At 42.9% G+C, this 14153-nt stretch overlaps 1 protein-coding gene across 1 annotated transcript; it reads right to left on the bottom strand.

The window, feature by feature from the left end:
• Positions 1-1430: 1430 nt before the first annotated feature.
• On the bottom strand, positions 1431-12141 carry hexa (hexosaminidase A (alpha polypeptide)). The gene is made up of 14 exons (XM_061222383.1): positions 11745-12141; positions 10700-10783; positions 10344-10409; positions 9904-9950; positions 9452-9562; positions 9046-9147; positions 8760-8892; positions 8260-8440; positions 7726-7812; positions 6919-6991; positions 5749-5929; positions 4983-5073; positions 3815-3922; positions 1431-3229 (listed from the first exon to the last, which is right to left on the bottom strand). The coding sequence occupies exons 1-14, from the start codon at positions 12010-12012 to the stop codon at positions 3166-3168; spliced, it is 1596 nt and encodes a 531-aa protein (XP_061078367.1). The 5' UTR covers positions 12013-12141; the 3' UTR covers positions 1431-3165.
• Between the last annotated feature and the right edge of the window lie 2012 nt (positions 12142-14153).

Raw genomic sequence — 14153 nt, 5'->3', positions numbered from 1 at the left:
CAGGTAACCTGTGCTCTTTTCAGGAGGGACAGTCGCTCTCATCTGGCCGTCCCCCCCGTGGAGACAGACGCCTCATTATCCGCGCCGCCGGAACAAAGCGCCCAGGCACCCGATGCCCCGCTGCCCCCCGCCACCCGCCCGCCCCAGCACCCTCCTGCGCGCCTCGGCTTCTGGTTACCGAGGTGACGACACGGCCGCTGTCAGCCCGGCTCATCTCTGACCTCCCGCGGTAGGTCGCTCAGCCAATCACATACATATTTAAGTGGGCCCAAAGGTCCTCGTCAGGAGTGTTAACAGCAGCATTGTCTCTCCCAACCCTGCCTCTCAATGGACAAGGTAACTGGGCACCCTGTTCCCTATTCCCCCAACACACACACACACACACAAAACACTAGCTACAGTAAAAGGACCAAGTAACAAGCAAAAACGTTGCTTTTTGGACTGGGTGCTCAAGGCCTTCTCCTAACAGTTCAGTTATTTTCTGTGCTAAAACAACATAGATATAACATAGAAATGATGACATGGCCTACCACATTCTGCATGATTTGTAAGCACCTCATGAAAATGAAGGGAATAATTTATTTCTGCACATTTATTAATGCGTTCACTTTTAGCTGTCAGGTTAATCAATTGGAATCAAATGGCACTACTTAATTTTATTCAGTCCCAGTGATGGCGATTATCCCCAAACGTTAATAAGAATGTGCTTTCACTCCATCAAAAGGGACTGAGTTTATTGCATAGCATAAAATGCCAATGGCAGTTCTACAGGTATTGTAAGATTGTTTTATTGGCAAGAATAAAACCATGAATCATTCATTCTTTGGATGCATTTTGATCCCTATAAAACATTTTCCATCAAGTGCAGTTAACAATCCGGCATGAAAAAAGGGGCTCAAAGAACAAACAGTAAAAAAGGAGCAACATTTGAACTAAAATCTAAACATACACAAACAACAGAGGACGCCTACGGCCTATGGTGAAAGTATTTTGCACCAATTGTAAAATCAATAATTCTTCACCAAGGAACACAAAGGTTGATTTTCATTGTTGATTTAGGACAGCACAGAAAGACATCCTCATTGAGGCTGAATTCAGTGTCGTGTCACAAGGTAGCCTTGAGCTAGCAGTGCGTATGAATGAAGTACCTGTCCTTTGTCGGCCGATGACAGATCCCCTGACCCTTCTCCAGAGCTCAGGTGAAAGCCCCATCAGGTTTAATAGGATCTTGGCCTGCCATCTTGCCCATGTGATGGGATTGGAGACAGAGTGGCTGATTACATTAAAGGTGTACATCCTTCAATCCGGCCCTCTTGCTAGGTCAACCCAGTTTACCACGGGCTCTGCCTGGCACACATTGATAGGACAGGGCTGAATTGTTCGCTATCTTTGACAGATCGCTTTGTTCAAGAAAGCTACGCTTGCAAAACTTTGAGTAAAATCCAGTTTTATTGTGGTGAGTTACAAATTACAGTCAATGAGCAAATTTAATTTGACAATAAATTACACTTTAGAGTCAATGAGCCAAGGCAGATTTAAAATGATTTTCTCAAACCCAATACAAAAATACAAAACATTGTAGTTCCGCTTCTTGTCCTTCAATAAAATCACTGACTGAGAAGAAAAGCGAATCTTCATTTATCTCCCCAAGTGGCACAGTACTCAAACTACCTAGCCTTCGATTGTCTGAAAATATAATTTGGTTATGTTGCTCTTATTACTCTTATTACTACTTTTAGGTTGTATACCAAGCAGATGTGTTACTATGTCACACATTTTCATGCGAGCACACAATTTAAGAGTTTTTCAAAGGCACAGCAAAAACATCAAGCGATTAGATGTTTGATTTAAACAAAATAATAAAAGAAACTGTCAAATTAAAATTTCACATACAACTTTCCTGACCACCACAGTTAACAGTGCATATAATCCCTTTCATAAGGTTTCACCTTCATAAGAATTCCAATTTCTTAATTTCCCACAGAAGCACCAGGGTTCTGCCATTTAAAATGCCCTTACTACAGACCACAGCTAACATCTTTTGTGACAAGTATTGCCCTTGCTCAATAAAAACCTTCACTGGTACCTCTGTAAACTGCCTCAGCCTAACTCCTATCAGTGCGTGACATGCAGGAGCAGCTACAGGAAGAGGGAGGGGAACTAGAGGTCTACATGCCCGCCTCAAAACGGCACGTGCATCAAGCAGATCAGACTACTGAGATTATTGTGCACAACAAGAAAGAACACACAAAGCCAATCAACAGCAGGGCTTTGTGTTTTTTGTGCATGTTTTTGTTTTCTTAATAAGCTTTGTCGAGTTTGTATGTGCAGTAATTACCACATAATCCCTCCGTTCTAATGGGTTTTGCTTGCCTGGCAAATGCTTGCATTAGTCCAAATTTCCACAAGATATTTACAGCTAATAACCCTGTAAATAAAGATCACGCCACGGACATCTGTTCTAAACTGTCTGTACCGTCCCGTGGATCTGTGACTCACATCGTTACGGTTGGAGCCGCTAAAGTTTCTGCTGGACGCTGTTGAAAAGCAATCAGAAAACAAAAAGTGGGGGCCAAAAAGTTTTGAACCAACAAAGAAACACCTGCTCCAGACTCTGGCACGATAATGCCTAATTCATGTGAATGCAGATCATGTGGCTTTTAGTTTGACATAGTTACAATTAATTTGGTGGATGAAACAAAGACTTTTGGCTAGCAGCGGAGGGAGACAAGCCACGAGGCGGGCATTGCATCACATTTTCAGTATGACAACCCCCCCCCCTCCCCCATCCCATTAAAATTTTCCATAAAAGGTCAGCAATGTAGAGAATGAAGTTGCATGTTACAGTTGTACAGTTCCTTTCATTCAAGGATCTCAAATTGCCTTGCGAAGAGAATAAAGCCCCACACCCCAACCACAGTTTACTTGCAGAATCAGCTTTGATGAAACATAGCTATTATATTCTATTACATTCAGCGGGCTCATCGCCTGTCTAGACAGACAAGGATCCACCCTGCCCCTTGCACATTATTATACTTTTCTGCAAATTATTACACATTTGGGGAAAAAAACAGACAAAACAATCAGCATGTCTACATAAACAGGCTAAGGATTATTGATTCGGTCAGTTTGTCCTGTGTCCTTATGGCTCTTCCCAGGTTGGAATCACAGGCCCTTGTACTCGTGCTTGCAGTAGCCAACGTACAGAGGCTCTGCTCGTATCCCACGTCTGAGGTGGGTTGGAAAAGGAGAGACGGAGAGTCGGAGGACACGGAGTGGGAGAGGAGGAGAAAGAGAGGTGTTTTAATGTATGCACTTTGGGCTAAAAACATTGCATGAAGGATGCATTATTATGTATGGCATATATGTTAAGGTGATGGTGAGAAGAGAAGTCACAACATCTCTGTTATACAGGAGTTATATAATCACACTGGATGACTGAATTTAATTACCATTGCAAAATTTATATTGCAACATAATCTCTGTGAGTCCCAGTCATTTTCTCTTTGAAGTGGAAATACACAATGAATGCCTTACTCGCTCACAATATGCGTGTATCATAGCCAGTCCATTATCAGCCAGACCTACATACTTCTGGTGAGAAGCCCATGCTTAGCTCAGGTAATTATGCACAGTCCTCAAGAATGCTCACCGATAACGAGAAATGCCGACTGCATACTGATCGATAAGTTAGATCGCCTGCTTGGCTGGTCCACATCTGTGCGTGCATTATCTCAACTCATAGCACTGGCCTGGCCTGACACGGGGCTGGCAGTCAGAGAGGCGGTCAGACAGAGGCCTTGTAACACTGTACCTCACAAGCCTGCAGCGGAATTCGGTAAGGCGATCATAAGCCGTGGTCAAGCTGGAGGTCTGGTCCTCATCACTCCACAGTCTCTCTGCTGCCGCACTTGACCTGGGCCTGCACACAGGAGCACAAGTACAAAATACACACCTGCACAAAAACACACATACACACAGCCCCACACGGACATGGACACAGCCCCACACACGCACACATACACAGTCCCACACGGACATGGACACAGCCCCACACACGCACACATACACAGCCCCACACGGACACACACACACAGCCCCACACACGCACACATACACAGCCCCACACGGACACACACACACAGCCCCACACACGCACACATACACACACACACACAGCCCCACACACGCACACACACAGCCCCACACGGACACACACACAGCCCCACACACGGACATACACACACAGCCCCACACACGCACACATACACACACACACACACACACAGCCCCACACACGCACACACAGCCCCACACGGACACATACACAGCCCCCCACACACACACACACACACAGCCTCACACGGACACACACACAGCCCCACACACGCACACATACACACAGCCCCACACACGCACACACAGCCCCCCACACACACACACACACATACACACAGCCTCACACGGACACACACACAGCCCCACACACGCACACATACACACAGCCCCACACACGCACACATACACACACACACACAGCCCCACACACGCACACATACACACAGCCCCACACGGACACACACACAGCCCCACACACGGACATACACACAGCCCCACACGGACACACACACACGGACACACACACACAGCCCCACACACGCACACACACACACAGCCCCACACACGCACACACACACAGCCCCACACACGGACACACACACACAGCCCCACATGCACACGGACACACACAGCCCCACCACACACAAACACAGCCCCACACACAGACACACACACACACACACACACACAGCTCCAAACAAATTACAAGTGAGTGCTTGTTGTTCTCAGCTGAGGGGTTGATTCATGAACTACCAAACTGACTGATGGCAATTGATAAATCAAGACAAAAATCCATTTATAAGCGATGTCAGATATTGAAACACTCTTGAGTGTCTGCCGGTGTTTTCGCCCTTCTCCCTCACCACAGTCGTGCCATGAGGTTGGTCGCATCGACGTACTCCCCCCACATGCAGACCTCTCCTCCAATAATCAGTTTCTTCTGTTCTTCAGTCCCTGGTGAAACCACATGCACATATTTCAGGTAAGCACCCTGCACTTACTAATGCATCCCATTAAAATCACAGCAGAACTACACACAGTTTCGTTCTGTCATTCTGTCAGGGCACTACAAGTTATGACTCATATTTTGATGATTTTGGAACAATTACAATAAATGTATGAAACACGATAAGCACATATGTTTTGGCAACAGCGTGAGCGTGCTAAACTTGTGAAATCTGAACCGAATTTTTTGCACGGTGAGCAAGGCTGTTACCAAATCGTCTGTGCTTATCATGCGCATAGTTTGAGTATTCTTGATACTGCCGTCTGTTTTGTTCTATGATTATATATTTTGTGTGATTCAGCACCCAGTTATGAGTAAATAGTTTTTTACATCTGCATGTTTTGTTCTCTTCTGGAAAAGTACATTATGATTCCACTAGAGGGCAGTGACACTACAGTCTGCCAAAATGTCTCCGTTGCACATACAAATGTTACACAAGTATCCCCCAACTCAAATAAATGTAACCTCTCAGTGGTATATGCAGGATGGAGATTATATATTTGGTCAGGCTTCATTCTCAGTGTTTCAATGCTTCAACAGGTCAACAGTTGGTGGTTACTCAATGTCCCCACGCTGATATTCACTCTGAATGGCACCGGTTAAAACAGGCGAGGGCTACACACCGCTGAAGTTGAGAGGCTTCACAGTGTAAGCCGCGCGCCAGTCTTGTCCGTAGCTGATGTGATTGAGGTACCAGGGGGCCGTGAGCAGCACCCTGAACCCCGCTTTGGTCATCCGGCTCATCTCACTGTAGTATTTCGGGGGGAGTCCCTTCCACACCAGCAGCACTGTGCTTTTTGGGATCTAAACAGAGGTGCCAAAAAAAACAAGTGTGCACTCCACTCCTTCACCAGCCGAGCCTTCCGCTGCACAGACCCAGCGCTCACCCCTGCCACCATCCGCATTCTGTCTGGATCACATGTTTTAAAACCAGTGTTGCTTATAGATTACCGGTTTTACAGGCCAAGTATGACCTGCTTTCTGAACCATAAGCACGCTGCCAAATAGCAACACGCAGGTAATAGTCTATAACACTATTTTATAGACTGAAGTAAAATACCATATTTCTTCGAAGTATCTTGACTCCATGGGTCAGTTCGCAGACCAACTCTAGACTAGCTGACAAACTGTGAGTATCTCCATTGACCTGTGTACTGTAGCCCACTCAAACAGTTTTTACATCCTCAAAACTGTCCAGTGGGGCGTGTCAGTGACCAGTTTGAAAAGACTAAGACTCGCCATAAATCCCCACTGCCACCTGGTGGTGCAGAACGAACATGACACATGGAAAGCTAGTTATGTACTAATTACCCTCTAGAGCGGGGCAGCCCAGTCCTGTTCCTGGAGATCCATGTTCCTCATTCCAACCCTAACAAAGCACACCTCATTCAACAGCTAGAGATACTGTTGAGTTGCCAATTATTCGAATCAAGTGTGCCAAATTAGGGTCCTACGGGATAGTAGAACTTGAGGAACAGGATTGGGCAGCTCTGCTCTAGAGAAACAAAATTCTAAGTACATTACACATTATTGGCATTTGGCAGACACTGTTATCCAGAGCGATGTACAGTTGATTAGACTAAGCAGGAGACAATCCTCCCCTGGAGCAATGCAGGGTTAAGGGCCTTGCTCAAGGGCCCAACGGCTGTGCGGATTTTATTGTGGCTACACTGGGATTCGAACCCACGACCTTGCAGGTCCCAGTACCTTAACCACTACGCTACAGGCTGCCCCAGCATGTACAATATTACAAATGCAGTAAAGTAGTTACTGTGAAGGTTCCACATACTCACTTTTTCATGGTAGTCAAACACGTCTTGCCAGAGAACCGATGTCTTGTTTAGTGCAGTTGTCATGTTGGCGATGCTGAAAATTGCACAGAATTGTTATGCAGGGACCCTCCTAAGATACTGTCTCCCCTACTGCCTCAGCTGTACAACCCCGCCAATCTGCATCTGGAAAGACATTCCACCATTTTATCCCCTTTAGTGATTATTATACTTTAGTGATCCCCTCATGTTCTCATGTAATTTGTGTGGGCCTGAAAAGTGGCTCAGCTACCTGTTTGGATTGCACAGATATTGCACATGATGCAGTGTGTGTGTGTGTGCACGTGTTTGCATGCGCATGTGGTTAAGAAAGAGGAACACATCATTTTAAGAGTGCTGACAGTCCCTTCAGGCATGACCAATGCATCTGTGTTCCATTGTCGTCTGCCTGGATTCCTTCACTTCACATCACTTGACAGTTTCAAGGTGTAGGTAGGTGTGTGTGTGTGTGTGTGTGTGTGTGACAGACAAAAGGAGAGTAGGAGAGAGAGCGTTAGAGACTATGAGTACCTTACATTTACATTTTTACATTTTTGTCATTTGGCAGACGCTTTTAATCCAAAGCGACTTACAAGTGCATAGGTTCTACCACAAGTCAAAGCATCACATCCATAACTAGGAAAATACACATGGAATGCCGTTCTAAACATATAGTCGTCATCATAAGTGCAATTTTCTTTTCTTTTTTCTTTTTTTTTCATCATGTGTGTGGGTGCACACATGTATATCCCACAATCTACCATAACCCACACTACCACTTGTTATCCTTACTTCTCAATGTAAAATGCCTCCAGTTTAGTGAAGTCAGACCCAAATCCCATCTTCTTCATGAATTCCCTGACTTGAGGGTTGGATTTCCTACAGAGAACAACATGTTCACATACCTGCACATTTCAAATTCAGGCACACATTCATGCATGCATTATTATCAGACATTTTATGTATTTTCTTTCCACCTCCATTGTGTGAGTACACTAAGTCCTGAGGCTATAATGGTGAAGCAATAACCTGCTCTACTGGAATCAGCAGCAATTCACTGCCTGGAGGGAAGGTCCAGAACAAAAAAAAAGAAATCCTTGGGAACATTGTTCTAAGGATAGGCAAACAAGAAAAAGAAAATAAAAACCCTGCTTGGGCCATGGGCTTGAGAATGTTGTGAATGTCCAAACCTGCCCCCCTCTGCCATTCATCTCAAGTTTCAGTTGATTGTACAACATAATATTGTACTTGGACTTCCATCATAAAAACTTTACAGTACTTTATAACTTAATGACTCCACAGTCATGTGAATGTGATGTACTGTACCAGCAGGTAAAGCTGACTTCGTCCCCTCCCAGGTGGATGTAGGAATCAGGAAAGACAGCATTGACTTCTTTGAGCAGGCGGTCCATGAACACATAGGTGGAGGACACAGTGGGGTTCACAGGGCCAAATGTCCCAGAAGGAACTTCCCCTTTGTAGCAGGGAGTCAGGAGGCCAGGTTGCCCTGGGGGGGGAGACATGGTAGAGAGCTAATGAACCCTGAACTACAGTATAATGTGACTATATGAGGCTCCTCGCCTTCAGTACAGTAAAAATACACAACAAGGAGCACCATTTTTACAGAGTAAAAATGAAGCCAACACCCGTTTAGAACCCATGGAAGATGCCCCCATGTTGTGCAATAATGACGCATTACTCCAGATTGCACCATCTGAACCCCATCCGTAGGGCTAAGTGTGTTGGATCAGTGCACACCCCTACTGCGCCACAGAGTCACACAGGAGAGGCGGCACCACACTGAGCGCGCTCAGAGCGTGACGTACCTCGGCCCCAGGACTGAGTGTGGCCCGGGGAGTCGAACTCAGGCATGACCCTGATACCCAGCAGCCTGGCGTACGAGATCACCTTCTGGACGTCCATCTGTGTGTACACGTGAGTGAAGGGGTGGTAGGCTCCCTGGACAAAGAAACACTCTGATTAAAATGCTGTCAAAACTGACCCAGCATGCCACTCGGGAATCCTGAATCTCAAGTGAAAGCTGGTTTGACATGCATCAGAGCTCCATATCGCTGCCTGTCTGGGCAGTCATGGGTCTGCCGTTCCTCTTGCCTTGTCACTGAGGTCAGGGAAGCTGTAGCTCTGGTAGGGGAAGGAGGGGTCGTCCACGATGTGCCAGTGAAACACGTTGAACTTGTTGTAGGCCATGGCATCCTGCAGAGAAAAGGCGGGGTACAGTATTAAACAGGCTTTACTTATACATTCTACTGCAATTGTAGCCGACAGTAGCCTTCGTTTCCCCGTAATTGGCTAATTATTATATGAGTTATTATCATATAAGCCAATTTTCCTGATCATTAATTTAATAACTTATTTCATTTTAAAACATTCTTAATTTACAGCCGTTTGTACCTGCAGGAGAAACAAATTGGCCTTTTGATCGGCCTAAACCTAAAAAGCACAGACGGGGGCCATGTGTTAGCCCGTGGGGTCGGTCAGTGCAGGTGTGCTAAATTACCAGGGTTTCCAAGATGGCAGGCACCGGTAAAAAGTGCCGTGAAGTATCCAGAAGTATGCCCCTGAACGGGAACCGGGGAGAGTCCACAATCTCCGTTTTGTTGACATAATACTGAAATAGAAAAACAAGGCATTCTGGTCTGGTGACATCTGCCTGCCTTCTGGCCCAATACACTGGTATGCAGGTAACACCCTGGGTCTTTCGGGGAAGTTTTTCATCCATCAAGTGTTTCTAGTTTCTTTCACATTTGTCATCAAAGATCTCTTTCATGCTTCAATACTCTATGACTATAAAATATGTGGTGGAAAGGGAATATCTTTCTAAAACTAAGTCTCAAAGTCAAATTGCCAATGATGATATATACAAATAATTTTGTAATGAATAAAATACAAATGAGCTTTAATTCAGTTTAATTTAACCTCAGCTTAATTTAAATGTATTCCACTACTTACAGCATCATAATCATCTTGCTCCACCAGCTGACTGAATGACTCCAATCCTGAATCATGTTTCAAGAGAGAATTTTAGGTCATTTAATAGGAATGAATTATTCAGTGAGATGACAGAACATATTGGCAATTTTGGTAATTTTTTAAGAACAGCTGTCCGGCACACTGGATTTCATGTGGCATCAATAGCAAACCGTGTCATGCCATCACAAATGCATAAATGTATAGCATCGCTGCGCTTCACTTCACCTGCCAAGGCCTGCATGGCTGAAATGCCATCCTTTTGATAGCACGATAAAGTGATCACATCCGATAGCAATAGCAGTGTGCCAATGCTGTTCCTTCCCCTCATTAACTTTGTGTTTTCCTTGCATCCTGCTGGATGTGTGCATATACTTTCTTTTAGATGACAACTGTGTCAAATGATGAGCTGGTTTTTCTACCTCTCAGAGCTCCCCACACAGTGTCTGCCTTCAGAAGTGCCTGGCCTGCATCCACGAGCAGGTTGTCTGTGAAACAGGAAGAATGCATGTAACTCCAGTGATCAATTCTGCTTAAAGAAGTATGATACAGTTCAATTCCAAGAGTGACCAGTTGACAAAAGTATTTTGGTCACTATAAAAGTATCATCCCAGCTAAGCAAAGATTTGGATTGTGTAAAGATCTTCTGCTTTGGGAAGACTGGTCTTGGTCATCCTCGGAAGCAGATTTGCCCACAGATAATGGATAGTGTGAAACAAACATACTATTTTCAAGACTTACAAAGTTAATGTTATGTTAACTTATGGCTCAGACTCACAGTCCTCTTTGGAATTCTCATCCGGATAGCTATCACAATCTCCAGATTGCACACTCACCACCAAAGCAAATGGTTCCCCTTTAGCTGAAGGAACAGAAACAAAAATCTGATGACTTTCTTTTAAATACATTACATATTATAATTTAATCAAAACCGTAACTGATAGCTTGTAACTATTTTTAAGATCAAAAATGAATGCTAAACAAACATACAGTATGTTGTTCACAGCTGGCAAAAGCAAACTAATAATAATAATAATAATAACAAGTTGTACTCTAGAGACTTTTTTTGTTTAAAAAATAGTACAACTTAGCAAAAACTACAGTATATAATTTAACACATTCATTATTCATGTCAAATCATATGTTTCTATATTTTGATCATTTTAATGAATTATATAATGTTTACTCAGCCAAGACAGTAAAGCGTGAACTCATTTCTCTTCAACAGTGAAAAGAAAAGGTAAGTTGGAAGGAGCACAATGCTCTGGGAAAAGTTTTTCTTGGTAGTACATTACATTAACTGATGAAAGTATTAGGCACCTGGAGTCTAAGTTATTGGAAGCACCTGTTTATTGACAAGCAACAGTTCAGACCCGCCATTCTACAATTCTGAATTGTCATGATGAGCTGAGAGTGGATAGACAGTAAAAACTGTAATCTACTGTATTTGAAAGTGGTTCTCTTTTGTTACTATTCTAAACCTCCAGTATGGCTATTCTAAAGTTAAGTGCCAGTATCACATGCTCTGGACTTGGCATCTTAAATATTTAAACCATGTGGTTTTACCATAGGAAATGAAGAAAATCAGGACGAACCAAAGTGGGGAGATGACAATGTTGTATTGTGGACACGAAATACAGGCAACATGCTTTTAAATGTGCAACAGTAAACAATTATGGATTAGTCTATCTGAATGAAACGGAACGAACATTTTAACCGGTTTCGAATGCATTAGCTTACCAGAGACATATCTATATAGCCTAATGCATGTTCTTATAAACTAAACCTATACGAAAAAATCATTTTCGCTGAATATTGCTTACCATTGCGAACGCTGTAGTCAGGGAAGATGAGTGTGAAGTATCGCCTGAAAGCCTCATCCACAACAGAACATCCCGGCTGCGCTACCGAATCATTTGCATAGCGAAAAGTAAAACTCAGTGCATATAATGGGTATGTTTCAGAAGACTGGGTTATTTTCTGTGGCAACGGCCACACTCCTTGCGCCTCTGGCAACCCATGCAGTATTATTAAGACGAACGAAATATATGTATGTACACCAGCACTGAATTTTAAACAGAAAGCAGACATTTTACACCACACGCTTAGTTTCAAGAAATCTTTAAAACGGCGCTATCGGCAGGCGAATGGCGATGTACGCCGACAAGAGACGCTGTCTAATGAATCTAGTCCGACAATTAAAACAGGTTTTTTTAAATCAGGAAGAGCCTGTTTTCGTCAAGTGACGCATATGGTAAAAACATTGTGACACGTGACTAACGCGGAACCGTTCTGTCCAGTGTGTTGAAGCAAGGGCCAAAGTCTGGCAAGTTTTAAGGACACATTGAGGAAGAGGTCGACATGATCAACAAAAAAAAAAGTGGAGAATGTCTCCACCCAGCCGTTCCCTTTAATTTTAACCCTCTATCGGCCCATATCATGTATAAATGTGAAAACATTCAGTTTTATTAGATAAAAGTATCTTACCGATTGCATTTCAGTTTCAATCAAATTGTTGTGAAGTGATGTGTCATGCATGAATGAAGGTAGTCTACGTATTCGGGTATACATATCCAGCACAGCTATCACAATCATGGGTAACATGAACAGGGTTCATTTATTTTTGATTTTAATGCTTTTCATATCAATACATATTATGTTATGAAAATTCACATAATATTCATTATATTATGAAAATAGAGATGATAGTGTAGCTGAGAGCAGTGAAGATATCTAGGGAAATATTTAAAATGACTGCAAAAGTAAATTTGTGAATTGATTGAGACATTATATGGGATTATTATGATATGTATTTAAGAATCAGCAAAATTACAGAAATCAAATGCATTGCAATATCGATTTACAGTATATCAGTCTAAATATTCCCACCTATGTGGGGATTAAATAGTGGAGTTCAATGTATGTATTACCTGGCAATTAGCTTTTGGGTCCAGATTATTTATTTGATCAAGAGAAACCTGACCTAATGGCCAATAAATGTTTTTGTCTCATTGCATATCTTCTCCCATAGTTTCATGAGATTTGTATAGAGAGTTTTTTTTAAATAGATTTGTAGCATGTGCGATGTGGTGGCATGGTGGTGCAGTGGATAACACCATCACCTCACAACAAAAATGTCCTTGGTTCAAATCCTGACTGGGGCCTTGCTCAGTGGAGTTCTCATTTTGCTTTTTTCAGCACTTGATCCCTCTACCATCTTTATCCCTGTCTCCCTCCTTCTCCAATACAATTTACTTGAGGGTGGTACATTTTGGGAGGAGTTGAGGAGGGAGGTGGAGTGGAGAGGCAGTTAACAGCAGGGCCATACAATCCAGACATTTTTTTTCAATATGGAATGAATTGTGTTACCATAGTTATTCAAATCACTTTGGTGAGAGAAAATATTTATTTCAACAACAAATGACACACCAGGTTCAATCAGAGACCCGCTGTTCAAGTTGTGACCACTGATCAACCACACCCTCATTGTTTGTTATGGTTTTAAATTAGAAAATTTGCCATCGCATATTTGATGATTAAAAAGTGATCATTTTAGAACTTTTCATTCTGTTACATGGAAAATTCAAAAATAAACATAGAAAATGAAATTACAACGGTTTACATCCCCATTTTGTCAATGTCAGGTAAGGGAAAGGCTTTTGTAAATGCACTGTTTTTATGAAAAATGTTACCCCTAATGGTCCACCGTCATTTATGAATGATGGTTCCCTAAACCAAAGGTCAAAGGCCACATTTTAGAAACTAAGTAAAATATACTTTTGAGTGTACTTGAGTGTAAAAACATATCAGTTCATTTTCGATTGAGCTTAAATCATACTGTGGTTCATAGAGGCTTACATCAGGCGAATTGAATACATCTATCTGGCGATCTGCTGAGAGAGGGGAATATCTGTAGTGTCCAGGCCACATTTGGTAAGTGAGTACCAGGCATATGCTTTCTTTCTCGTTCACATGAGTCAGAGCAACATTCTATCCATTAGAATGACATACTGTAAACATACACAGAAACATTTTATTCATTAGTCTTCTGCCTTGCGTCATTAGCTTGCAGTTATGTCAAGCATTGATACGTAGTTTTCCGACAACATGCAAAGCAAAGCAATGAAACATACATCAGTGCGCTCTTTCTTCTTAATGGTGCTCCGGACAGTTTGTTTTGGTAAGCCTATTGTTATGTTTTTGAATGGGGAAAAATGTGATCCAAGTGACTT

The sequence above is a fragment of the Conger conger genome, chromosome 15, assembly GCF_963514075.1.
Source record: "Conger conger chromosome 15, fConCon1.1, whole genome shotgun sequence".
Taxonomy (NCBI): domain Eukaryota; kingdom Metazoa; phylum Chordata; class Actinopteri; order Anguilliformes; family Congridae; genus Conger; species Conger conger.
The sequence above is the reverse complement of the archived record's forward strand: the minus strand, read 5'-3'. Positions and strand labels throughout refer to the sequence as shown.